This window comes from Hypomesus transpacificus, unplaced genomic scaffold (assembly GCF_021917145.1).
Source record: "Hypomesus transpacificus isolate Combined female unplaced genomic scaffold, fHypTra1 scaffold_201, whole genome shotgun sequence".
Classification (NCBI taxonomy): domain Eukaryota; kingdom Metazoa; phylum Chordata; class Actinopteri; order Osmeriformes; family Osmeridae; genus Hypomesus; species Hypomesus transpacificus.
In genome coordinates this window covers 119,665-147,662 of record NW_025813742.1, presented here as the reverse complement: position 1 = coordinate 147,662, position 27,998 = coordinate 119,665, and the positions used below count along the sequence as shown (strand labels likewise).

The 27,998-nt window shown below is 51.0% G+C and overlaps 2 protein-coding genes across 2 annotated transcripts; one reads left to right on the top strand and one right to left on the bottom strand.

Annotated features, from left to right (window-relative positions):
- Positions 1 to 35: 35 nt before the first annotated feature.
- Positions 36 to 26,522, bottom strand: capn5a (calpain 5a). Its single transcript, XM_047052137.1, is given in 18 exon segments — positions 36 to 799; positions 1,139 to 1,275; positions 2,615 to 2,736; positions 3,031 to 3,206; positions 3,208 to 3,228; positions 3,400 to 3,522; positions 3,666 to 3,861; positions 4,353 to 4,430; positions 5,030 to 5,223; positions 7,777 to 7,859; positions 7,862 to 7,903; positions 7,906 to 7,954; positions 7,956 to 7,968; positions 8,294 to 8,405; positions 8,408 to 8,501; positions 12,922 to 13,053; positions 20,826 to 20,998; positions 26,345 to 26,522. Coding segments are annotated over 17 exon segments (1,920 nt in total). The 5' UTR covers positions 20,991 to 20,998; positions 26,345 to 26,522; the 3' UTR covers positions 36 to 616.
- LOC124462152 (olfactory marker protein-like) lies at positions 10,824 to 11,683 on the top strand. The gene is given in 3 exon segments (XM_047013727.1): positions 10,824 to 11,059; positions 11,061 to 11,120; positions 11,122 to 11,683. Coding segments are annotated over 3 exon segments (483 nt in total). The 5' UTR covers positions 10,824 to 10,876; the 3' UTR covers positions 11,362 to 11,683.
- Positions 26,523 to 27,998: the final 1,476 nt, after the last annotated feature.

Below are 27,998 nucleotides of genomic sequence, written 5' to 3'. Positions count from 1 at the left end.
AGGGAGGGAGGGAGGGAGGGAGGGTGGGAGGGAGGGGGGGAGGGGGGGAGGTAGGGAGGGAGTCCCAGCACCACCCATTACAGTAGCTCATTCCCTCACCCCTACCTAACGCGTAGCTGGTCTCTGGGATGTAGAGAGATGGACTCAGCCTTAAGGCAATGCGTAGCCCTTACAGATGCTGGCAGATGCATACGAGTGTACAGAAGAAGCATGCAGAGGTGTGTGGGTGTGTGTGTATCAACGTTGGTGTGTACAAGCAAAACAGCCTGTTCGGAGACAGAACTGTGTGTGTGTGTGTGTAAGTGTGTGTGTGTGTGCGTGTGTGTGTGTGAGGATGTGCGGGGCCTCTTGAGAGAGCTGCTTCCCCATACCGGAAGCGACAGGAGAGACGGTTGAAAGAGAAAGCATGAAAGTAGCAAGGGTGAAGAGAGGAAGACAGATGTCAGAAGAGAGACAGAGAGAGAGACAGAGAGAGAGACAGAGAGACAGAGAGAGAGACAGAGAGAGAGAGAGAGAAGCGAGGACAGGGTGGTGCTGGGACACACACACACACACACCGGGGGCATGCTCAGACGACGGACACAAAAGGGGTGAGGGGTCAAAGTTGGTACCGACGTCATATGTTGGTGAGCGTGGTGCGGGTGACGAGGCGCACACCGAGCGTGCCCGGGAGGTCGTTGTCTTGGCGATTGCCCTTGTCGCGCAGGTGCAGGGTGTGCTGCTCCTGGCGGTCGTTGGGGTCGCTGAACACGGTCACCTGACCCAGGAAGGTGTCTACAATCACGTTCTTGTTGTAGATCTGAGGGAGCCAATCAGACGAGGTCGGTCGGGGGGGTGAGCGGGCGGGAGAGGGGGAGAAAGACGGGGAGAGAGAGAGAGAGGGGGAGAGAGAGAGAGATGCAAAGGCAGGGTGGGGTTAGGGACAAAGAGGAATAGAAAGAAAAAACACAAGTCGATTGGTTGGGTTTACAATCTGGGTGGATGTTCAGAGCTTGCACTAACATATCGATGAAACCTTTTCATTGATGGACGGTCGGTCATCGCTATTTTGATCGCAGCACCATTAGAGGTGTTAAAGCTTGGAATGGATGAAGTGGAATTAGAACCAGGGCCTGTATCGAACCCCCTCGAGGCTCACCTCAATGTGGATGCCTTCTTTGGGCTTCTTGCGGTAGAACAAGCCTTTGATGTCAAAGTTGGGACTCCGCGTGTCTTTGTACACGGGGGAGCGAACCCTCTCCCCCTCACAGGTGATGATCACGTACGGGTCCGAGGCTGGGGGAGAGAGGGGCTCGTCAGTCGCCGCCTCAACAGGGGGTGTGTGTGTGTGTGTGTGTGTAATCGTGTTACGGTCAAACACACTTGGGCAAGGCCTGTTTCCCTAAGCGTGTGAAGCCGGGGCAGGAAGTGAGGTTTGTTTCAGGACCAAACACACGGGCACAGGGGGAGAGGAGGGATCAGAGCTAACGCTACAGGCCGTCACTGACGGACACTAGGGGGCGCTCCTGTACCTCCTGTTTGGGCCAGGTACCTCTTCTTGCTGGGATTGAGGCAGTGCAGTTCTGTGTGTGAGAGGGTCACCGTCATGCATGTGGCCATGCTAAACCCATGTATACACACACCGGCACACTGGCACACACACACCGGCACACACACACCAGCACCAACGAGGTGTGAGTCCACATTGTAATTTATAGAAACATTAAGATGTAAAAAATACATAAATCGGATATGAAACAGAAACAGAGTTGCAATAAAGTTGCGATGAAAAAGACAAACTTAGACACAAAACATCTGCACAAATCCCGTTTGTAAACACTTTGACAAAAAAAAGAACAAAAAAACGTTTCAGTAAACAATTCCAGCTGCAGTGACAGAGGAGTGAGAGATGGGGAGTGAGAGAGGGAGGAATGAGAGAGGGGAGAGTGAGAGAGTGAGGAGTGAGAGAGGGAGGAGTGAGAGAGGGAGGAGTGAGAGAGGGGAGTGAGAGAGGGAGGAGTGAGAGAGGGGGAGTGAGAGAGGGGGGAGTGAGAGAGGGAGGAGTGAGAGAGGGGGGAGTGAGAGAGGGAGGAGTGAGAGAGGGGGGAGTGAGAGAGGGAGGAGTGAGAGAGGGAGGAGTGAGAGAGGGAGGAGTGAGAGAGGGGGAGTGAGAGAGGGAGGAGTGAGAGAGGGGGAGTGAGAGAGGGGGGAGTGAGAGAGGGAGGAGTGAGAGAGGGAGGGAGGAGTGAGAGGGAGGAGTGAGAGAGGGAGGAGTGAGAGAGGGGGAGTGAGAGAGGGAGGAGTGAGAGAGGGAGGAGTGAGAGAGGGGGGGTGATAGAGGGGGAGTGAGAGAGGGAGGAGTGAGAGAGGGGGAGTGAGAGAGGGGGAGTGAGAGAGGGGGAGTGAGAGAGGGAGGAGTGAGAGAGGGGGAGTGAGAGAGGGGGAGTGAGAGAGGGGGAGTGAGAGAGGGAGGAGTGAGAGAGGGGGAGTGAGAGAGTGAGGAGTGAGAGAGGGGGGAGTGAGAGAGGGGGAGTGAGAGAGGGAGGAGTGAGAGAGGGGGAGTGAGAGAGGGAGGAGTGAGAGAGGGGGGAGTGAGAGAGTGAGGAGTGAGAGACGTAGAGGCTGGGAGCTGTACCTCCGGTGGAGTCCTGGCCGTGCAGTCCCTCTGCGCTCAGCACGTGGACCTGGGTGACCAGCTGAGGGTAGCCACACAGGCCCGTCCAGCAGGTCTGGGGGGGCTCGTCTAGAGTCAGCTCTCTGGCGGAAAGAGGACATGGTGTTATCACTATGACGACCGGGGCAACAGGGTTTTTGCTGTGACGACCGGGGGGTGGGGGGGGTGGCGGGAGAACTGGGAAATTCAGCTCTTTTTTTACAAAGCCACACTTCAATTGCTGATGAACAAACATTCATTTATGTAAGAAGCACATCATTCGATCATATTTACAACAACAAAAAATAACATATTAAGGAATATATATTTATACACATTTTTGTACAGTTGTGGCTACACCAGGGGGTTACAGTGGGCATGTGGGACAGCTGGTTTACTTGCAGTCTGAAGGCACATCAGTGAACACCCGGAGGAGAAACTCCCCCTGCTGCCCCGGGTCGAAGGTGGAGGGGAGGATGACGTAGCGGCCCTCCTTCAGCTCCTTCCTGAGGAACACGCAGCGGGAGTTGATGTAGATGGAGCCCGCCACCTTCTGCTGGGCCGTGTGCATGCGGGTACTTCCTGTTTAGCTCCACCTAGAGGACCGGAGGGAAAGTTGCATCATGCTTTGAGAAATAATGAGAGAAAAAAAGAAAAAAAAAAAGACATGAGATATAAAAGATGTAAAAAAAAATTGTGGATGCCTACGACTTCTGTAGTCGTGTAGCTGTGTTTGTGTGTGTGTGTGTGTGTGTGTGTGTGTGTACCCGGTGAATGTCGAAGCCTATGGCCAGGTTTTCTCCTTTCCCCTCTTTGGGCGTGGCCCTCTTCTCCTTCTGCTGAAGACAGATCAGCACCTCATCCTCGATCTTCTTCACGTCAAACACGTACTGCACAGAGCGTCAAACAAGACAAACACACAGTTCATCGATGAGACCAAAAAAAGCGGAAACAAGAAGACACACACCCACACACACACACCCCCACACCCACACACACACACCCACAACCACACACACACACACCCACACACCTGCGGGTTCTGCAGGAAGGTGTTCTTGTGGTTGATGCAGCCCCCGGAGCGGTTCCTCAGCGGGTCGTGCCGCTGGATCCAGACGCCCCTCATCACCTCCTCCTCCCAGGTCTTGTGGAGGCTCAGGTACGACGTGTTGATGAGGCGACACAGGATCAGGTCCGTGAAGTACTGGCAGAAGTCGTCAAAGGTCATCCTGAGGGGAGGGAGGGAGGGAAGGGAGGGTGGGTAGGTGGGGGTTGGAGGAGGGAAGGAGGAGGAGAGAGGGGAGAGGTTGGTGGAGAAACAGGGGGAGGAATAATGTGAGGAGAGAGGAAGAGAGGAACGTAGCCCGTAGAGAGTGTCATGGTGCGGAGTGGCTGAGATAGGCAGGGCTGAACGAAGGAGAGGTTAAACGGAGTGGAGAGAAAGAAGCTGTTATGAGTCCGTATCTTGAACACACGCGTAGGAATATGTTTAGCGAGCGGCTTTGCGAATGAGAGGACAGCAAACCTCTCGCGGAGAGAAAGAGAGATGTAGATCGCGGTTCAAAAGCTCACTAACGTTTACCTCGCGAACGCTACGTACGGAATCGGACGAAAAAGGGCGAAATATGGACTGAAATGAGACGGTTTTACTCTGAGAATGTGGAAATGAAAGGACTATATGGAGGGTAGTGTGAGTGCACAAGATGGCCGCCGAACTCACCAGAACTCTCCGTCATCCTGCACGGTCACGCCCAGCTTCTCCCTCTCGCTCTTGCTCACCTTCTTCCACTCTTCCGAACTGGAATAGGGGACAGGAAGTGATGTCATTAGTACCTGAGCCCATTAATTATACTGAATACAACTGCGAACACACACACACACACACACACACTCATCGTACCCAATCTCCCTTAATCTTAACACGGGTCTGTGTGTCGTGCTTTTGTGTGTCCCAGACAGGCCACCGTCCTCCCTAGCTCCCTAAGCAGGAAGTCGTCTCCAGTACCTCCATCTGCTTCATTGACTCCAGCTCCTGCGCACGTGCGTGCTAGTCGTTACAACTCAGCGAGCGTCTGGAGGGAGAGCTGGATCAGGCACAGCCAGACTGGCTGTGAGAACTGGAGCGCGATGATGAACCTTGAAGGTCCTGTCTTTGGAAAGCCTCCCTTTTTCTTGCGAAACGTTCACCAGCTGAATGTGTGGCGCGTTAACATTCAGGCTGTTCTACCAGGTGCTTAGAAATCCTCAATCAACTCCCTATGTCTCCGCTCCCCTCCCCTCCCCTCCCCTCCCCTCCCCTCCCCTCCCCTCCCCTCCCCTCCCCTCCCCTCCCCTCCCCTCCCCTCATGCTCCGAGGTGCAGTTCCTCCCCCAGGCCTCCGGGGGGAGCCGTGCTCACCTGTCGCTCCAGGGTCCGCTCCACTCCTTCTCCCCCCAGGGGTTCCTCATGCGGATCATGTGCAGCTTCTCCGACTTGAAGAAGGCCAGCAGGCCGTGGCCCAGCCGCACCTTCCTCACGTCTGTCACGGCGTAGGCGTGGCCCTTCACCAGGCCGCAGTCCAGCCTGGCCTCCATGTCCTCCACCGTGGTCGCCTGGACGACCAGAGAAAGAGGGGGGGTGAGGGGGGGAGGGGACGGAGAGGTTTTTATTTATGTAACTCGATCTCTCTGGAGGTTTTAAACGAATGAGGTTGACCCGTCCGCGAGGGCAGAGGCAGCTGTGGATCTCGGAAGGGAAACTAAATAAATAAAAACGGACTCACATAACTCCTCGAACCGCGTCGTGTATTTCACGGTGCGGCGAAACTGTCCCGCCTTAGAGCCCCCCCCCGCTCCGTGTCTGTCTATGCTTGTCAGACAGGTGTAATTCAGTTTGTATTTCAGTGATCCATGACATTGTATCACGCTGCAAACAGCACAGAGTCTCCAGGACCAGATACTAACAGTTCTAACCGTGTTTCAGCGGTCAGAGTCCAAGACAGTGTTTCAGCGGTCAGAGTCCAGGACCGCAAAGCAACCACATCTGTTGAACAACACGGCCAACTTCAAAAATAGCTCAACAACGACAGCAGCACGCCATCAGAGCGCAGCATATATATTTACTGCCTCCAGACTAGAACCTCCAGACTAGAACCTCCAGACTAGAACCTTCAGACTAGAACCTCCAGACTAAAACTGCCAGACTAGAATCTCCACACTAGAACTTTCAGATTAGAACCGCCAGATTAGAACCTCCAGACTACAACCTCCAGACTAGAACCTTCAGACTACAACCTCCAGAATAGAACCGCCAGACTAGAACCTCCAGACTAGAACCTCCAGACTAGAACCTCCACACTAGAACCGCCAGACTAGAATCTCCACACTAGAACTTTCAGATTAGAACCGCCAGATTAGAACCTCCAGACTACAACCTCCAGACTAGAGCCTCCAGACTAGAACCTTCAGACTAGAACCTCCAGACTAGAACCTTCAGACTAGAACCTCCAGACTAGAACCGCCAGACTAGAACCTCCAGACTAGAGCCTCCAGACTAGAACCTCCAGACAGGGTTCCATGACCCTCAAGCACCTGCGCGATGAGACGTCGGGGCGGAGAGAGACAGAGAGAGAGACAGAGACAGAGAGAGACAGACGGAGGAGACTGAGACTCACTCCTGTCACTCATGACACACTGAGCAGCCAGCCTGTCCAAACAGGAGAGCTGTAAAGAAGCTCGGACTATTCCCCCTGACACTCATCATTTTTCACCTCCGCTGCTTTAAAGAGAACAGAGAGAGAGAGAGAGGGAGAGAGAGAGAAAGAGAGAGAGAGGGGGGGAGAGAGAGAGAGAGAGTGCGAGAGTGAGGGAGAGAGAACGAGTGGGAGTGGGAGAGAGAGAGAGAGAGAGAGAGAGAGAGGAGAATGAGATGTGAACAGAGAGAAAGAGACAGAAGGAGAGAGAGGTGAGACAGAGAAAGAGAGAGAGAGGGAGAGACAGAAAGCTAGAAACACAGTAATCAAGAGAAAGATAGACGAAGAAAGAGAGGAACAAAAAAGCAATTAGGCGGGGAGTCTGTGGAGATGCATGTGGGTTTTTAAAAGCGTTCTCTTGCATTTACAATCAGTCCCCCGCCCAACAAAGGACTGAGTCTAGCCAAAAACCCAGGGTTCAAGTTAGAACAAATAACCACTGCCAATCTAGGAAAGGTCACAACAGGAACTAAGACCTTTGATATCTGGGGCCTATCTGTCTGGCTGACATGCTAGTTGGTCTCTCCGCTCACGCTATTGTTAGTTGTTATTCCAAAACAAAAAAGCGTTTTGTCAACCCAAAGTCATGAATATAAAGCAGCTATTGGTCTTGACTGAGAGCTACTCCACTAGGGAATCATTGTAAGCTTGAAAGAGACCAGAGCTGCCTGTCTGCATGTAGATGAGTCAGGCTGAACAGGACAGCAGACAATCATTTTAAAGGCTTGATTACTGTGTGTGTTTGAGAGAGAGAGAGAGAGTGTGTGTGTGTGTGTGTGTGTGTGTGTGTGTGTGTGAGTGAGTGAGTGAGTGAGTGAGTGAGTGAGTGAGTGAGTGAGTGAGTGAGTGAGTGAGAGAGAGAGAGAGAGAGAGAGAGAGAGAGAGAGAGAGAGAGAGAGAGAGAGAGAGTGTGTGTGTGTTTATGTGAGACAGGATGTGTATGAAAGAGAAAGAGTGTGTGTGAGTGTGTGTGTGTGTAGTTGTGCCTACAACCACAGCAGCATGTTAACATTCATCCAATCAAAACCTACCGGCCTCTGACCGTCACCGGGTTCAAAACCATGGAAACAACAGAACCCAGCAACAGGCCTTCACACCCCAAAATGTTCCTATACGTCACTCTAAGTTACTCCAGGTTCCTCTAAGTTCTTCTAGGTTCCTTTAAGTTCCTCTAGGTTCCTCTAATGTTCTCTAAGTTCCTCTAATGTCCTGTAGGTTCCTCTAATGTCCTCTAGGTTCCTCTAATGTTCTCTAGGTTCCTCTAATGTCCTCTAGGTTCCTCTAATGTTCTCTAGGTTCCTCCAATGTCCTGTAGGTTCCTCTAATGTCCTGTAAGTTCCTCTAATGTCCTCTAGGTTCCTCTAAGGTCCTCTAGGTTCCTCCAGGTTCCTCCATGTTCCCCCTGACCCCTCACCCTTATGGAGCAGCTGATGAGCCCGTCCCGGTTGTGGACCTTCAGGACCCTCTCAAACAGCTGGCTGCGCGCCGCCTCATCCGTGCCATGTGGCCCTCCAACAGGTCCATGGGCTCGGACACGCCCCGGTGAAGTCCACCAGAGCGTCCGCCGTGTTCCCCCCATCCAGGGCCTCGCTAGCAGCCGTACACCCTGGGGAGAGCCAGGGGGAGGGGGTCACAGAGAGCAGGAGGGGAGGGGAGGAAGGGAGAGAGGGGAGAAGGAGAGGAGGAGGAGGGGAGGGGAGGAGGGGAGAGGAGGGGAGGGGGGGGGGGAGGGGGGGAGGAGGGGAGGGGAGAAGGAGAGGAGGAGGAGGGGAGGGGAGGAGGGGGGAGGAGGGGAGGAGGGGAGGAGGAGAGGGGAGGGAAGAGTAAGAAAGGAGGAGAAGAGAGAAGGAGAGGATGAGGAGAGAAGGACAGGAGGGGAGGAGAGGAGGAGGAGGGCAGGAGCAGCAGAGATGTAACTAGGCTCTACTGACTTGGCATAGGCCTTCTCCACCAGCGCGCTCCAGAACTCGTTGCTGTCGTCCGAGTGGCAGTACACCAGCTGGTTGTCCAGGGTGGGCAGCCTGTCGTCGATCACCACGTCCACCACTCCCCAAAGCGCCAGAAGCGGAAGTGGAAGATCCCCGCATAAGAGTCCGGCTTCTCTGTGTCCCACTCCTGCTCCTTCCAGTCAGGAATCACCTGAGGAGAGGAGAGCAAGAAAGGAGGGAGGGAGGGAGGGAAGGAGAGAGGGAGGGAGGGAGGGAGGGAGGGAGGGAGGGAGGGAGGGAGGAGGGAGGGAGAGAGGGAAGGAGGGAAAGAGGGAAGGAGGGAGGGAGGGAGGAAGGAAGGAGAGAGGGAAGGAGGGAGAGAGGGGAAGGAGGGAGGGAGGGAGGGAGGGAGGGAGGGAGGGAGGGAGGGAGGGAGGGAGGGAGGGAGGGAGGGAGGGAGGGAGGGAGGAAGGAAGGAGGGAGGGAGGGAAGGAGGGAGGGGAGTGTTAAGTATCGAGAGACCTGTCAACTCGCCACCTCCATTGCAGGACAAATATAATTGATCACCTCCACCATGTGGGGAGGGGGCAGGGGGGGGCAGGGGGGACCGGGGTCCACCGAACACGACACGCACCAACTCATTCCAGTCTGCTGGACCGCTCTGAATAGCAAGCGCAGCGCTTACACACCGGCGTGTGGAGAGAGGGGAAATCAGATTCAATGAATCAGTGGTGTGTTGCTGCCCTTGGAGCGGGCCGGGGAATGGACTGAGCAGGACAGGACTGTTCTGGTTGGGTGGCTTCCTCTATGCTGATTGAAGAGCTTTCCGGCCTCAGCTATGGGAAGCAGTTTCTTCAGGAAGAGAAAGAGAGAGAACGAGATGTAGAGAGAAGAAGACACAGAGAGGGAGGGAGGGAGGGGGAGAGAGAGAGAGAGAGAGAGAGAGAGAGAGAGAGAGAAGAGAGAGAGAGAGAGAGAGAGAGAGAGGGAGAGAGGGAGAGAGGGAGAGAGAGAGAGAGAGAGAGAGAGAGAGAGAGAGAGAGAGAGAGAGAGAGAGGGAGAGACTGCTGAAGTCCAGAGGGAACAAGTCAGCCTTTCCTTCTCCCTTCAGACTCACCTTCCTTTTCTCTCTTCATCTTGACCTCCCTCTCTTTCCCAATCCCTCTCCACTGCTCCTGCCCTCCCTTCTAGCTCCCCTCTCCTCCCTCCCCTCCCTCCCTCCCTCCCTCCCTCCCTCCCAGACTCCCTCCCTCCCTCCCTGACTCCCTCCCTCCCCTTCCTCCCTCCCTGTCCTCCCTGTCTCCCCTCCTCCCTCTCTCTCTATGGACTTTGGACTGCAGTGAGAAAATCCATCTCGGCACTCATCCAAAAGACAATAAAGCTCTATAATAACTGAACTCAGGCTGGGGAGAGCCCTGGTCGGGCTGAGGGCTTGACCCTGATGCCAGGCCCAGACCCGGGGGAGAGGCAGCACCAGCGTGACCCTCTCTTACCCACTGAGACGGGCCGTATCAGCAACACAAGAGTCTCGGCAAGACGTGGACTCCTTCAGCTCACCTTCTAGCTGCTGAATACACAACATTTGGGGGGGGGGGATGGGGGGGGGGCGGGGATGGGGGGCGGGGAGGGGATGGGGGGCGGGGGACAGATTCACAACTATTTCCGTGTAGATTGAATAGAAACCCTGTCTAACAGTACAACTAGGGATAATACCACAGGCCAGGTACTGCTCAGTGGTCAAGCATTTGACTGTAGATCAAGAGGATGCAGGTTTGAATCTCCCCCTTCCTCCGCTACGTCCCATTGGATGAAAGGATCTTCCAAATGAACATGTCGTTTTTTTAAACTGATCAAAACCTTCTCTCCCAGAGCGAGGATGAAGTAACCAACCAAGTGGTAAACAGTGCAGTCCCTGCCGCCCCAAGGGCAATCCCCACGCCGTACCTTCCAACGTCACTACCCCTCGGTTGCCTAGCGCGGTTGCCTAGCGCCTGCCAACAATACCCCCCCGCCCACGACCCCACCTGGAGAGGCATCATCCCACCGTGTTGTGTGTACGTTTCACACAAATAACCACTTCAGGGAAAGGAAAGCGGATAGAAAAGGGGTTGAGAGGGAGGGAGAGAGTCGAGGGAGGGAGAGAGGGAGAGTCGAGGGAGGACGAGGGAGACGAGGGGGCCTCGTACAGAGAGACTCGAGCGAGCTTCCCGGAGCGAGGGAGCGGGGAAGAAGGGGTGGAGGAAAGGGAAGCAGAAGAACGGCAGAACGAGAGGCACCGAAACCAGAGAGGAAGACGGGAGTTCAGGGAGGAAAGAGAGAGAGAGAGCGAGAGCCCGATCGATACCAAGGATTTCCTTTCCTCCCCCACCACTCATCCGGTTCTGTAGCGGTTGAAACTTAGAACGCTCTGAGAGAGAGAGAGAGAGAGAGAGAGAGAGAGAGAGAGAGAGGGAGAGCTAGAGAGAGAAATAGGGAGAGAGATAGAGAGAGATAGACAGGTAGAGAGAGAGAGGAGAGAGAGAGAGAGAGAGAGAGAGAGAGAGACAGGGAGACAGAGAGAGAGAGGTAGAGAGAGACAGAGACAGGATGACAGGCACCCAGGAGCTGTCTTTCCACATGGACCCTCAGCTGACGGAGGTGATGCGTCTGCGGGTGCAGTCCCTCCAGCAGCGGGGCCAGAAGAGGCAGGACGGTGAGCGGCTCCTCCGCCCCCACGAGGCCGTCTACCGCCTGGACTTCACCAAGCAGTCCCTGGGCTTCTCCCACTGGGGGGGTGAGACTAGCCCAGCCGGGACGCCTCACCATCACCGCCACCTCCCAGCACTGGACGGCCCGACCTCACCCACCTGATGGTCCGGCAGCTCCTGGAGCCAGCGGGGGTGTTCTGGAGGGCGGCGGGCGAGTCGGACGCCGGGACGGTCCAGTGCTACCAGGCGGACGCCCAGGAGTTTGGGGAGAGGATCGCTGAGATGGCCTCGGTGAGGAAGGTGATGTACTTCCTGTTTGCGTTTGAGGAGGGGTGCGGGCCGGAGAACGTTGACTGCTCCGTCGCCTTCGAGGTCAACAACTAGGGTAGCTGACCAGTCACTGTGAGATGGATGTTTGGGTTTGTGGTTTATAGGTTTAGGTTACTTGCTAGATGAGGGTGATGCTGGTAGTTGGAGTCATAATTGACAGTTGGCATTTTGGCCTGGATCATAGCAGAAGTGTAACATCACAGAATTCTCGGTTCTTGTCAGGGAACACGATAGGGGGCTCTCTTTCACAAACTGACGATTATGACTTTAAGTTGTTGTTTAGGAGTTGTTTCCAGCAAGACTGCACTGTGAAATCCCAGGGGGGGGACTCTCATCCTCTGAGCTCCTCTCCTCTCCTCCCCCTCCCCTCCCCTCCCCTCCCCTCCCCCTCCCCTCCCCTCCCTCCCCTCCCCTCCCCCAAACGTTGCCACTGACTTAGCCAACTTCCTCTCAACTGTCATGTCCTTTTTAACCATCTGCTGTTAGACAAGATCAAAACCAGCCATCAAATATTTTATGACCAGAAGAATATAAAAAAAGAGTAGAAAATATAATATATCATTTACACATTTACTCATATAAAATGGCATATATAAAATATATGTATATATATTTTAACTAGTTGGGGAGTTATAATGTACGATATCAAAGTTTCTCTCTGTTTATAATAGAAATTTGATGACTGCTTGTAAGAATAATGAGATGACAGAAAATGTATAATCAAAGACTGGTGTAAGTAATTTACCTCCTTTTCAAATGAGATAGTGACCTGAATAAACCTTAATCTAAAACTCTCTGTGTTCCATTTCTGTTTTCATTTCGGGTCAGGCAAAATCAAGCTGTCACACATCCACAGTGCTTAGATAGAGCCCGTCGGGCTATGCATGAATCGAGATGTGGGCGTGGCTTCCCCTGTGGGGGGTGCTCGTCAACCGACCACTTGGGTGGGGGTGTGTGTGTGTGTGTGTGTGTGGGGGGGGGGGGGGGGGGGGGATGAGAGAGGGAAGTTACACACACAACGCTGTGGCACTTGTCCTCTCTAGCTCTGACACAGAGCGGCACAGGTTAGGAGAACAGAGGTGCCCCAACCGTCATTGTCCTGGGAGAAGGTGCTACTTTTGAGGTGGTTGTCAAAACCGAGGAGATCTCCTGAGAGGGTGAGCGTTCATGATCTGTAATGAGCCCTCTGGTGCCACAAAGACAAGATCCTGTTTAACCCCTCGTCAGGTAATGGGTCCTAATGGGCACACACACATACACACCTACACACACAAACGCTATAACACACACAACATATACTATACACACATTAGAAAAAACACATGCACACAGGCAAACAGCAGTGTGCACCATCTACTGGAGCTATAAGAGATGTCACTTGCCACGTCAGATCCTGTACCTTCAGTAGCACAGTTCAGCCACACACACACATGTGCCTTCAGGTCCACAGTTCAGCCACACACACACACACATGTACCTTCAGTAGCACAGTTCAGCCACACACACACCCACACACACACACACACACATGTACCTTCAGTACCAGAGTTCAGCCACACACACACACACGTAACTTCAGTACCACAGTTCAGCCACACACACACACACACGTACCTTCTGCCACAGGGCCTCTCTGGAGGCCAGGCTGGAGCACGCCGCCACAAACCAGCAGTTTCCCAACTGACCCTGGTGCAGGTCGTGGGCACTGATGCCATCCACAAACAGGTGAGGGTCTTCACACAGCTCCTAGTGAGGGAGAGAGAGAGAGAGAGAGAGAGAGAGAGAGGAGAGAGAGAGAGAGAGAGAGAGAGGAGAGAGGGAGGGAGGGAGGGAGGGAGGGGAGGGAGGGAGGGAGGAGGGAGGGAGGGAGGGAGGGAGGGAGGGAGGGAGAGAGGGAGATAGGGAGAGAGGGAGAAGAGGGAGGGAGGGACGGAGGGGAGGGAGGAGAAAGAACAGTTGAGGATTAGGTTTGTGTACAACAGTGGTTAGTCGTGGTCAAAAAGAAAGAGATACTGATCGTAGAAAGGCGACCTGGGAAGTGACAGGAAGACTGAGGGAAGAGTGAGGGCGAGTGATGTAAAGTAGAAAGTGTGAGGGAAGTGATGTAAAGCAGGAAGTGTGAGGGAAGTGGTGTAAAGCAGGAAGTGTTGGGGAAGTGATGTAAAGCAGGAAGTGTGGGGGAAGTGATGTAAAGCAGGACAGAAGAGACAAAGAAGGCCCTGTCAAACGGAATATAGATGAGGCAATGAGATACGCTCGAGAGAGAGAGAGAGAGAGAGAGAGAGAGAGAAGAGAGAAATAGAAAGCGTGCAAGAGAGGATACAGTAAAATAGTCATCAAAGGTAGACAGAGAAGGAGCTGAAAAAATGAGCGAGCTAGAGGTAAAAAGAAAAGAAGGAGAGAGAGGTAGAGAGAGAGGGAGAGATGTAGAGAGAGGTGGGGGGGTTAACAGCAGCTAATATGATCTGAGATGTTGGGGAGATAAATGTGGCGACAGGGAGGAGGAACTGCAGGGTCACAGCTTCATCTGGGCGAGCCGGCCCCTTTGAGACCTCTTAACCACACACACGTCACACACACACACACACCTCACTCACACACACAGCTCACTCACACACACAGCTCACTCACACACACACCTCATTCACACACACACCTCACACAGCCCAACAAACACACACACACATCACACAATTCTTCGCAGTCCACACATAACCTCACCTTTCTGTAACGTTGTTCCCACACACACTCAGAGTCCCCCCCCCCCCCCCCCCCCCCCCCCACACACACACACACAGTCACAGAACCAACACCTGTGCCAGATTTGGGTCTAGGTTTCCGTGACTACAGATTACCTCAGGGAGCAGAGAAGGATGCACTTTCAGTAAAATCGAACATTAGAGGCTAAGTAGCCTTCTCATCTCTTGGCGTGGAAGAGCCAGACTTGGGGGTGGGGGGGGTGGGGGGATGGCAAAAGGAGATGCAGGTACCTCCATTAGCCCCCTGATGCAAGAGGAGCTCCTAGCATAAACACTCTCTCACATTCCACACGCACATACCTCGTGCATTTCAGGCAGTTTTGCCTCAAACCTCACACGCTGGATCCGCTTCAACTGCGGAGCGTGTGACTGGAATCCCACGCGACACGCACGGCTTCGTTACACGCATGTTGCGTGTGTGCCGTGGTGATCGTCTCTCCCTGTCTGTTTGATGTCTAGACAAGACCGGTGCCGTCTCTCTCTCCCTCTATCACTCGCCCCACCCCCACCCCTCCCTCCTCCTCCCTCCTCCTCCTTGGGGGTGATAACGAGGGTAGCCAACAGGCTGATGTCCGATTGCAGGGTGTCAATGATGTCATCACTGGCTCCGCCGGCCAGTAGACGAGGGCTGTGATGGATGGCGAAGCAGCCAAGGACAAATGCTTATTGTTCCTTTGTCTGGGTAAAGCATTATCTCTTCAAACCGTTCTCATCGAAACGACTCGCCTTCTCGAGTCGTATCCGGCAAAAGCTGCCAACCTCGCAACAAGACAGACAAACTAACCTCACCGTACGCTGAAGCAAAGAATCGTATAAACCTTGTTTAGTTACACCTCCCTTCAGTACAAATCGAGGAACAAACACAAAATGATCTCAAAGCAAGTACAGAAGGAGATTAAGGATATGTGGTTACAGTTACAGATGCAGCTGCTCCAAAACTCAACGTCCACATCAGAGCACGGCATCTAAGGTTGGCAGGACACAGTCTCCGTGTAGCCACGCCGGATGGGTGGCGACGTTAGAATCAGAATCAAAAAGGGATTTATTCGCCATGAAAGTTTGCACAGACAAGGCATTTGCTTTGGCAGGAAGGTGCATACAATAAACATATGGGAATCTTAAATTTAAATATATGGTCTAACTATACTAAGGAAACGTGAACTAACATTAACTAGCAATACTACTACTAATACTAAGTAGGCATCGTAACTGCAGGCTACTGTTGAGGAGAAGCCAATCTCCTTCAGGAGACAAGGACCCTCTCTACAGCCAAGTGTTGGCATTATTTCATAAAAGCCTTCTGACAGGGGAGACCACCTCTATCTAGGATGAGAGCACGCAATGAATATTCAAAGAACCTGTCAAGACTGGGAGGTTATGCTCATGAATACGTAAGTGTGCTTGAAAGTATTTAAAAAAGACATTTCGCAATCCTTGATAGTGATTATTTTAAAGACAGGCTGGGTGTGGTTAAACCATGCTCAGACCCCTAGGTGGTTTGTCTGTCAGAAGAGGCGGAGCTTGCTTATGATGATGTCAGAAGAGGCGGGGCTTGTTTATGATGGTGTTGGTAAAACCAACACCAAGGTCTAAACTCGACTACGAGTTGAAAGCTTTCTACGTTTTGACCACGCACACACACGCGAGCGCACATGTACACGCACACACCCACACACACACATCTCCCACACACACACTGTCCCATTTTAAGAGCTGGGTAAAAAAGATGGAGGAGAAATTCAAAGAGATAAAATATCTTCTCTTTAATGAGCCAATCTCCTCAGCAGAGCAGAGAGTATTCTACCAGCGAGAACGGGCTGAGTGTGTGGCGGTTACAAGGCAGGCAGTGTGGAATGAAAAGCCATTGCTCTGCTCCTGACAATAATGAATGAGCCTCCTGAATGCTCTTGTTCTAGACCTGCTTAATATTTTATTAAGGCAAAAGTAATTAAGGGGCGTGTGTGCGTGTGCATGTGTGGTGTGTGTGTGTTCAAGCCTGTCATTGCAGGCAGCTCTGCAGGTTCTTCTTATGCGTCCTCTGTCAGAAGCATGTGCTCATGTGTACCTGCATCATGAGAAGGGCACACACACACACACACACACCCACGCATACACACAGCCAAGGTCAGTGATTTGCTGATTCAGGTGAAAGCTGGTTGCAGCAAAAGCCAACTTTTGCTAAGAGTCGACCAGCTCTCCTGCAGAGTTCCCTTGAGGAAGTCTCCCACAGTCCTGCCATGCATCCACTCCCTACCGACCAGTTGGGATGTGTCAATGTGAAATTAGGTGTGTGTGTGTGTGTTGCCGTAAGAAGACTTATAATTTCTAACCTTTCTTTAACGAGTCTGCAACAGTAATGATCCAGGCAGAGGAAGCCACAAGCAGGGTTTCAACGCACAGAGATCCAGGCAGAGGAAGCCACAAGCAGGGTTTCAACACACAGAGATCCAGGCAGAGGAAGCCACAAGCAGGGTTTCAACGCACAGAGATCCAGGCAGAGGAAGCCACAAGCAGGGTTTCAACACACAGAGATCCAGGCAGAGGAAGCCACAAGAAGGGTTTCAACACACAGAGATCCAGGCAGAGGAAGCCACAAGCAGGGTTTCAACACACAGAGATCCAGGCAGAGGAAGCCACAAGAAGGGTTTCAACGCACAGAGATCCAGGCAGAGGAAGCCACAAGCAGGGTTTCAACGCACAGAGATCCAGGCAGAGGAAGCCACAAGCAGGGTTTAAACGCACAGAGATCCAGGCAGAGGAAGCCACAAGCAGGGTTTCAACACACAGAGATCCAGGCACAGGCTGAACCAGGCAGGGCTCGCAACTAATCTTTTTCCTCACTGTCCCAGTACTGTCCTGAGGTGCAAAATTAACCATCCCAATCTGAATTTGACCTGTCCCAAAAAGTACATTCTTGTATTTTTGAATTTTGACAATGGTCTGGGTTATTTGCCACACTATTTAAGTAATCCATACAAGTTCCTAAAGATAAAAAAAAAGAGAAACCAGTGTGGACCCAGGTCCCCTCCTGTGACCCAGGTCCCCTCCTGTGACCCAGGTCCCCTCCTGTGACCCAGGTCCCCTCCTGTGACCCAGCTCCAGGGACCGGCTCAGGTGGTGGGGTGATGAGGTGATCGATCCCTCCATACCCTAAGGGTTAGGAATAATGTGGATGTCACGGCTAATGCTGGCAGCTATATTAACCAAATCATTTACCACAGTACTGAGAAGCTGTCACTGCAGCCTCAGAGACCCAATCACTCACCTGTAGCCTTCACACACACATCCAACACAACTGCACACCTGTTCTCTCTCTATCCTCTTTCTCTCTCTCTCTCCTCTCTCTCTCCCTCCCTCTCCCTCTCCCTCAAACACCCAACACAACTGCACACCTGTTCTCTCTCTCCCCCTCCCCCCTCCCCCCTCCCCCTCCCACACACACACACACACACAACACCCAACACCCAACACCCAACACAACTGCACACTTGTACGCTCTTGTCCTTATACTTCACTTTGCTGGTAATAATAAAGATTATAGGGGACCACAGCTGACAGTAAGGGAAGACTAATCAAGCTGCAACACCGATCGAGATCACTTAGCCTGGACGGGTTTGGCTTGGGAGGGGGGCCAAGTGAGCCCAGATAAACAGATAAATAGCTCCAACATTTTATTGCTTGTCAGTCATCTCATAAATCACACCAAGTAATTTGGAGGATGCTGTAGGGTAAGGCCGGGAGAGAGAGAGAGAGAGAGAGAGAGAGAGAGAGAGAGAGAGAGAGAGAGAGAGAGAGAGAGAGCGAGAGCGAGAGAGCGAGAGAGCGAGAGAGCGAGAGAGAGAGAGAGAGAGATGCATTTTATGAGGTTGTTGTATTTATGCCTGGATGCTCTGCTGTCTTGGTCCTGAGACATAAACGCACCCAAGTGCCTTTTAAACAGGGATAGCAGTAAACGTGAAATGTACTCCAGTGTTCAACTTCTCGCTGGAATCCCTGCTAGGACCCACCAAAGATAGGCTACAATCCATCTGCCGTAGCCACAAAGCATCAAGCTACCTAATGGTGTCTTAGACATGCAATAAAAAAAGATGACAAACACAAAATAACAGAAAGAAAAAGGTTGAAAGAGAGATAGAAGAAGAAGTTGGTGAGACTGAATTATTTGTGCGCTGGGGTCGTTGCCGAACAAAGCAGCGGTTTCAGAACCAGTGTTCTAGATCATTCAGTTCCCCTGTTCCCCCTGCCTTGAGCTAAGTCATGACGTTTTCTCTTGTTGCTTGGTTGAGCTGAATGTGATTTTTGATCACTTGTGTTAGTTTATAGCATACTCTACCTACTTTACATGAGCATAAAGTCTGATGTGAGTCTGGTGTTTCGATGACATTTGTTATACATAATGATAACAGTAACATACATCATCTGCATCACTGTATTGCTTTATAACGGCCAGACTCTAAGATACAGGGGGGAACCACTTTCCTCAAGCCTCCAGGGAAATCTGTTCCTCCAGGGAAATCTGTTCCCCCTGTGTTCTCAGTGTAAAAGACTGATGTAAAGATGAAACTTGCTATACATAATGATCACAGTAACTTACATCCCCAGCATCACAGAATTGCTTTATAAATGCCCAGACTCTAATATACACCACAGGCCTCCTGGGAAATCTGTTCCCCCGTGTTCTTAGTGTAAAAGACTGGTGTACAGATGAAACGTAGTCCACATTATGATCACCATGATTTCCTACTTGCCGCACAGTATAGTTTATTTGTGCCTGCAACAAAACGTAAGGTTGTGTGTTAAAAACGACACACATACTGATGAAGAAAATTACGTCACCCTGCTGAAAATGATGGAGATGGGTTACATTTATGGAACTATCTAATTGAAAAGTGAATGTCTCAATTATTCCTTATATTATACTCTAAGTTGTATTATGGGAAATGTGATGCTAAGCTCTGACTGAGTAAAAACAATAGAGGTGTGAAAACGTTGGTTTTAGCAAAGGAAGATAGGGAAGTACCACTCTAAGGAATGCAGAGGCCTAGCCGTAAATTAGAACGTACACATAAGGCCAAGCTGCAGGAAAACTCCTCCAAACCAAGATAAGTGTGCACCCAACACGAGCCTGGACATGGTCAGATTTATGCAAGGACAGAGATGCCAACGTGACCCAGCTTCTGTAATCAGAAACCCTAGTATAGGGGCCAATTGGGTGACAAAGCGTAGAAATGGTCATCAACAGAAAGGTACCAATAATGTGAGGATGCATAATGTATCTGTGACCAACTGTATTGTACCAATAGCAAAAAATGACACAAATAATAGGCAGAAAATACAGTATAAAAGGGACTGTCCGGAGAGAAACGGACAGTTTGCTCTTGGGAGCTTACTCACTTGGATACCTTTTTTTACCCTGTGTTGGAATAAACCTTTGCATCAATACTCTGAGTTTCAGTGCATCTGTTGGGACTTAGCCTGATTTTTGACTGGTTTGGACTTATTATGGACTTAGAATAATTTTCAACGTTGGGACTTGTACGGATTTAGGATTTTCCTCACTTCGACACTCTGATTTATTTTCACTATACACGGGAACTGGAATAATTATTTACGACAATACAAAATAAATAACAACAATAAACTTAAATATAAACACCCGTCCGAACAAGACAGTGCTCATGAAGAACTAGGCATTTTCAGTTCAAATTGGGATACCTTAGTAGGTCTACTGAAAATTACAGTAGCGCTACTACTGTAGGCTACACTAGACGGATTAGCACTAGCTGTTACAGACTCTGAAAACAGGGACTAACTAATGATTGAGCAAAACAACTTACTATACAATACTTTAAAGACTGTATTTGAGTGCAATTTAACTAACCAACATCAACAAATGAACCTTATGCTCATGGAAAGTAGGTAGAGTACACTCAGAGCTAACACACACGATTATATAAATCACATTCAGCTCAACCAAGCAACGAGAGAAAAACTTCATGATTTCGCACACCCGCAAGGAAGGGGGAACAGAGGAACTGACATGCCCAAAACGAATGGAACCAGCCGCTCAGCAACACACTTTGCACCTTTGTTCCGAGACTTGGAAATCAGAGGTGCCCCAGGTGGAGGATGCGTTAGGGAGCAGGAGGGATAATTGACTTGGACAGTCCCTAACACATTGTCTCGCCCAAGGCATTAGAGACGCTTTTTTTTTTTATTGCGAGTGTTTCTTCATTCTTCAGGTCTGATATTGCTGGACTCAGATGGGAGGCTTTTCAAGCAGCCAAGCAGCCATGGGCTTATCTACTGCCTGTTGGTCAGCGAAACCACTTTTTTTTACCCTATTCAGGCCTTTAAGTCTTACAGTTCAACACCAACAACAAGTTCCTGCCTGTAGCGTTCTGTGTACTGTTCTTAACCGTTGCGCTGCCTGTGTTTGAAGAGCTGATCAAATCCCTGGTGAGTTTCAGGGCAGTCAAACACCGGACGCACAGATTGAACAGAGGAGTGGAGCGCTCCTGTCTGGCAGTCACGCAGGACGGCACCGTATCCCGCCGGTACTCTTACACGAGACATGTTTGGGGCTAGATGCCGTACTCATCCAGTCCACTCCCACCCCCAGGCCCAGGCCTAGTCCCAGCCCCCCACCCCCCAGCCACCCACAACCCCCCAGCCCCACCCCTCCAGAACATCTCTCTGGATAAAAAAGTCTGCTAAACAAATTAAATGGACAAAAATTATCAAATAAACTGAACTCACCCGGGGTCTCTTCCAGACCACCCGGCCGATCCGGTTGCCCTGGTAGAAGAGCGAGTCGTCCACGGCGGGGAAGCAAGGGTCCTCAAACAGCAGGCCGCTCTGCAGACACTGCCTCTTCAACGCCGCGTGCTGTTGCCCCTCGAAGGCCCTCGCCGAGCAGAACATCCTGCTTCCTGTCGGGTCACGGCAGGGGAGACCAGAAGGGGAGACGGGGTGCGGGTGAGTGCGAGGCGTCGGAGGGGAGAGTCTGGTGTTCTAGAACGCTCAGCCGGTCCGGCGTCGTGTTTTAAAACGAGACAGGGTGAAGAAAGCACAAACACTGCAAGGAATTGGGCCGTTCACACGCGTGTGGAGTTGAACATACATCAAACATGCTGTGTGGTGACTTTACTTTGTCGACTTCAGCGTCAGTGTCAGCAGATACTTTCCACTTCTGCTTGTCACCAACCAGAAACAGGAAGTAAACATGGCCGACCGCGGTGCCTCGAGCAAAGTCTCAGACTCAGACGTGTCCAACTGCTTTTTGACGACCGAAACATTTCAGAGCAGAAGCGACATTTTCTACGGGTAAGACTAAAGAGCACAGATATCGAATCGTGGTCGAAAAACGGATTCACTCATCCATCCTTTGATATATTGGGAATCTCCTGCAAGTGACCCCTGTACTGACCCCAAACACATCCATCACTTGAGACAGTACCAGTGGGAGAGATGGAGGGAGGCAGTGAAGGACAAGGACTTGGAGAGGAAGGAGGAGGAGAAGAAAGATTGAGCCGTTCTAGAAACAGCCAATCTTCTTGCATAGAATCAAGCTGCTGCTGCTGACTGACTGGCCGCCTTCTATGACGTAGCAGAGCTTTCGCTGACCTATCTCATCCTGGTTTCCAGGAAGACCAAGTCTACCTTCGCTGTCTTGAAGCTTCATTGAACATATTTTACTGTATATCGCCATGGTGACTCATGACAATTTACCACAACCACCAAAGGCAAGAAAAGAGAAAGTCAGGGGCAGTCAAAAGGGAAACCATCATCATTACCTGAGCTGTCGTTATAGAAGCTTTGTGATCCTGCCTGCTTTCCAAGGGCCTATGTAGGCTGTTCAAAGATATTGTAATTTACAGCCCATTTGTGATCCATTGGGACTTTCTGAGACTTGATTATGATTTCAATCTTATTTAGGTTAAGGAAGCCATCTTTTGTGTCTTGGGAGATATGTGAGTGCATGTTTCTGTGTATCTATATGAGAGAGAGAGAGAGAGAGAGAGAGAGAGAGAGAGAGAGAGAGAGAGAGAGAGAGAGAGAGAGAGAGAGAGAGAGAGAGAGAGAGAGAGAGAGAGAGAGAGAGAGAGAGAGAGAGAGACACAGAGAGAGAGACACAGAGAGAGAGACACAGAGAGAGAGACACAGAGAGAGAGACACAGAGAGAGAGAGAGAGAGAGAGAGAGAGACACAGAGAGAGACACAGAGAGAGACACAGAGAGAGACACAGAGAGAGAGAGAGTAGTTGTAGAATGAGACAAAAGCCTTTTGGGGGCTTTTTAATCAACCTTAACTGGCTGTTGTTGCGTGATGTTCTCTGTCAATCTTCCATGTCCAGGGAATACAGAAAACAACTGAACCATCATTAGACAGTAAATACAAACCACACATTCAATCCATTTAACATAAACGGATAAAACAGACCAAAAACTAAGAAATTCTGAAGACCTTTCACTATATATTAAATGCATCGTCAGCCAAAATGTGTTCGTTCTATACTCCTGTCCGGACTCATAAAACATAATTCTCCTCAGAAGCTGACTTAATCAAATCAAACCTTTAGCCCCCCGAAAAGATTTACAGTGTTTTTGTTCCTGTCGTGCTTCCAGGGGACCCTGGAGGGACAGGTCACCGTCGATGAAATGAACAAATGAGAAAGTGGAGAACTGCCAAATCAAAAGGACAAACATGAACTTTTTAAACGGCTGGAAAATCATCTCAAGAGAGCAGAGGGTAAAAAAACACCAATACATGGAAAGAAACATCCACATGGAAAGAAAGTTGTTGTCCGGGGTTATAGCCTTTAGGGTTATAGACTAATTAAGCCTGCATGGCAAGGCTGTCCTGCTATTGAGTCATTGATTGGAATAATTATTGAACCAAGTACCAAACTGCAATGGAACAAAAGGATGTGTCTGTTTACTGCTCAGCATGGACTGGAAGTCTGACTCACACTGATTGGAAAACTAATTTGACCAAATACCAAGGGGGGAACGCGGTGACGGAGCGTGACAGATGGTCTGGAGTCGCTGCCTGTGACAGCACAGGGAAAGCCGCCCCGGTACGGTCTCTCTTCTCGCCATACGTCTCCCCGATCAGATCCCAATCAGACGCTCCGTGGAGAGGAGCCCTGCTACACCGCAGTTTGAATCTTTCGCTACGCCACAAGCATTTAATTCAACCTCAACTGAGGTCAGATAACTGATTGGTAATTTCATCTACAGATAATTGGTCAACAGTGGTCGTTTTGAATAGTTCTCTATAAATAATACATTGATTGGTTGATTGATGGATTGTAATGTCCATGTAAATTCTGATGGTAGTAATTGGTAAAGTGTCAAGCTTGGTGCTGGATTAGCTGCTAATGCTAAATGACAGTTGAAGGATGAAGTATATTGCGACCCTCCACTACGGAAACCCCGGGGGGACACGACCCCCCCATCCTGGGAAAAATAAGATTCGTCCCCCACAATAAATCACTGTGAACATAAGGACATTTAAATCATATTAATAATATACATTTAACATATTATAATGTAGGATGTGTGTTACAGCAGTAATTATGGTGTCCCATTCAGGAAATGCTCTTGAGAAAATTGCATATAATTGCCCCCCCGCCCCCCTCAAAATGTATAGCAGATTTTGGCCACTGGCAGGGATTCGTCTCTGATTGGTTATTCTGACGGACACGGCCATATTTCAACGTGTAAAAAGCAGGGGTCCCTTCGTCCAGGGTCACCCTGCAGGTAGTTACTCTCCGCAGCCTCTGCCTGGGAACCAACTCCGGTGATGGGATCCAGTCCCACATCATCACACGGTCGGATAACATCATGTCTGTGTCAAGTCTCACACTTCTGCTTCCAGTACTGGTCTGGTGCGCACGAGGCAGCACCTGGAAGGAGGCTGGTTAGGTGGTGGTGGTGGTGGGGTCTGCTCTGCTGAAAGACGGATTATACTGAGGGAGCTGAACAGTGGGCAGTAATGCACTGATCTGCTGACACACCGCAGAGACATGGAGAGCCCAGAACTCCATCTGTTTCCACTGTACAGCGAGGGGAGGAGGGCAAGGGAGAAAGGAGAGAGGACAGGAGAAGAGAGGAGAGGGATGGAGGACAGGAGAGGAGGAGAGGGCAGGAGAGGAGAGGAGAGGGAGGACAGGAGAAGAGAGGAGGAGAGAGGAGAGGGAGGAGGGTAGGAGAGAGAGGAGAGGACAGGAGAAGAGAGGAGCAGGACAGGAGAAGAGAGGAGCAGAGAGGAGGACAGGAGAAGAGAGGAGAGGGAGGAGGGCAGGAGAGAGAGAGAGGACAGGAGAAGAGAGGAGCAGAGAGGAGGACAGGAGAAGAGAGGAGAGGGAGGAGGGCAGGAGAGAGAGGAGAGGAGAGGGAGGACAGGAGAAGAGAGGAGGAGAGAGGAGAGGGAGGAGGGTAGGAGAGAGAGGAGAGGACAGGAGAAGAGAGGAGCAGGACAGGAGAAGAGAGGAGCAGAGAGGAGGACAGGAGAAGAGAGGAGAGGGAGGAGGGCAGGAGAGAGAGAGAGGAGAGGAGAGGACAGGAGAGGAGAGGGAGGACAGGAGAAGAGAGGAGAGAGGAGAGAGGACAGGAGAAGAGAGGAGCAGAGAGGAGGACAGGAGAAGAGAGGAGAGGGAGGAGGGCAGGAGAGAGAGGAGAGGAGGGGGAGAGGAGGGCGGGGGAGAGGAAGGACTTGTACCTGGTTGGCTCAGGAACACCCCCCCCCCCCCACTCCCTCCCTCCCTGCCTGCGCGGAGGGCTATCCCAGCATCATCTCTTCTCTGCAGTCTCCTCCAGCCGGCCAGCTAGAGTATCGACCATGACATCGGGCACACATTTCCCACTCACACCTCTTATTCGCTAGTGGTAACGCATCATATCGACTCTAAGTCACAGGGGGGCAGTCTCTGACAAGGCTTACAGATGTATATCTATTCACTAGTGGTAACGCATCACATCGACTCTAGGTCACAGGGGGGCAGTCTTTGACAAGGCTTACAGATGCATATCTATTCACTAGTGGTAACGCATCATATCGACTCTAGGTCACAGGGGGGCAGTCTTTGACAAGGCTTACAGATGTATATCTATTCACTAGTGGTAACGCATCACATCGACTCTAGGTCACAGGGGGGCAGTCTTTGACAAGGCTTACAGATGCATATCTATTCACTAGTGGTAACGCATCATATCGACTCTAGGTCACAGGGGGGCAGTCTTTGACAAGGCTTACAGATGCATATCTATTCACTAGTGGTAACGCATCATATCGACTCTAGGTCACAGGGGGGCAGTCTTTGACAAGGCTTACAGATGCATATCTATTCACTAGTGGTAACGCATCATATCGACTCTAGGTCACAGGGGGGCAGTCTTTGACAAGGCTTACAGATGCATATCTATTCACTAGTGGTAACGCATCATATCGACTCTAGGTCACAGGGGGGCAGTCTTTGACAAGGCTTACAGATGTATCTCTCAGATCCTGGACCTGTACATTCTCAAGCAACAACGGAAACTTGATTTTGGATTCCAACATAGTGGATGCCAGGGATAGTTTTACAAATGTCTTGTGTGCCCAACCGATGCAGGCAAAAATAAAGAAGTTGTTTTTAAACGGGAATTTGTGTAACAGTAACATTGGGAGATTGGATGGGGCTGCTGTCATTCTGAAAACAACAATATCCAATTTGTTCTTTATAGATAACCATAAAACAGCAAGGCGCATTCTTCTGAAATAACTACATTATCAAAGCACCACTCCACTGCAAGCTACTCTATCCAGAGAATATGAATCTGAAGCAAATTGTGAACCGCAGGAACTGAAAACCGCTTGCGATGGGCTACAAGAACAAATCTATTGTAACATTAGTGAAGAATATGTTATTAGGTTTCATGTCACCTATTATACGCATAGAAAATCCTCGCGGATAGCCCAGCCACATCACCCTCGGTTTCCGTCGCGCGCGGTACAGCACGCAACCGGCCGATTGAGCGTGTCCCCTCGAGCTGAACCGTTCGTGCTCAGAATTTGGGACGGCAAGGCATAAATCTGGTGATTATAGAGTAATGTCTTGCCCATCTTGTCTGCAACACATGCTTCTCCTACAGTTCGGCTAAGCTACTGTATACCAACCATCGCTACCTTCTCATCCTCATCTTACCGCACAGGAATCAAAGCGTATTGCGCGGATTACAGCAACTGCACCTGCAGCGGCATCGGTCCCAGAACGCGTTCACCGTTTTTTTTACCTTATACAGACCTCTTCTCCCTCCCGACGTGATCTCTCCGGTCCTCCGGGAATCCAGCGGTCGGGTCTGGCGGTCCCGGGTCAGCTGAGATTCCTCGTTCGGAGCGACGCACCCCCCTCTGACCCGTTTACGGCTCTCTTCTCTCCTCTCCTCACGCGCAAACCAGGGAGGAGCCTGCGCGCAAGAGACTAAGATGCTGCAGACTGAGCATGTGCAGCCGGTGTTGTCTCTTGAGCGCGCGCGCGCGTACACACAGTCCATACGTGGTCAAGCTGAAGGGGGTTCCCCGGTTGCAGCAGTCTAATGGCACACTTTTCTCAAACGGAAGATATTCTTTAAACCTGCTCTCATATTAGGAATGAGATACACAGCACATTCACTGTTCTTTTTTTCACGCTTCATTAAAAACTCAAGAATATTATTGCTAGTAGGCGGACACATTTGCTTGAGAACACGTAAATTCAAGTTTTGTTGTGGAGTTATCTTGAAGATTCGACCAACTGTAACATTTGCATAGGATAGGAGGATGTACTATATAACATACCGTATACATACATGAAAAAACGCACGTTGTCCCACTCTTGTGGCCGAAATCTGTAACAATAACAATCATCAAAGGACAAAACACTATCTTATAGGAGGAACTGTACAAAACTAGTTTTTAATAAGGTGCTGTTTATTTAATCTCATTTTCACATCTTTTTTTTTTGTACACTCTCCTTTTGCATTGTCTCATGACAGTTACCGTCTGTAACACAGCTTTACTCACTGTCCAGGTAACCCCCCGCTCCTCTCTGGTGACAGAGTGAGGAGGGCAGTGCCTGCTCCTCTCTGGTGATAGGATGAGGAAGAGGGCAGTGCCTGCTCCTCTCTGGTGACAGGATGAGGAGGAGGGCAGTGCCTGCTCCTTTCTGGTGACAGGATGAGGAGGAGGGCAGTGCCTGCTCCTCTCTGGTGACAGGGTGAGGAGGAGGGCAGTGCCTGCTCCTTTCTGGTGACAGGATGAGGAAGAGGGCAGTGCCTGCTCCTCTCTGGTGACAGGGTGAGGAGGAGGGCAGTGCCTGCTCCTTTCTGGTGACAGGATGAGGAAGAGGGCGGTGCCTGCTCCTCTCTGGTGACAGGATGAGGAAGAGGGCAGTGCCTGCTCCTCTCTGGTGACAGGATGAGGAGGGCAGTGCCTGCTCCTCTCTGGTGACAGGATGAGGAGGGCAGTGCCTGCTCCTCTCTGGTGACAGGATGAGGAAGAGGGCAGTGCCTGCTCCTCTCTGGTGACAGGGTGAGGAAGAGGGCAGTGCCTGCTCCTCTCTGGTGACAGGGTGAGGAGGGCAGTGCCTGCTCCTCTCTGGTGACAGGATGAGGAGGGCAGTGCCTGCTATCCTCTCTGGTGACAGGATGAGGAGGGCAGTGCCTGCTCCTCTCTGGTGACAGGATGTGGAGGGCAGTGCCTGCTCCTCTCTGGTGACAGGATGAGGAGGGCAGTGCCTGCTCCTCTCTGGTGACAGGATGAGGAAGAGGGCGTAGCCTGCTCCTCTCTGGTGACAGGATGAGGAAGAGGGCAGTGCCTGCTATCCTCTCATGACAAAAAAAAGAGCCTTCGACTTTCAAACTCCATGTCCAGACATCGCTCTGTCCCCTTGAATCTGTGACACAGTAG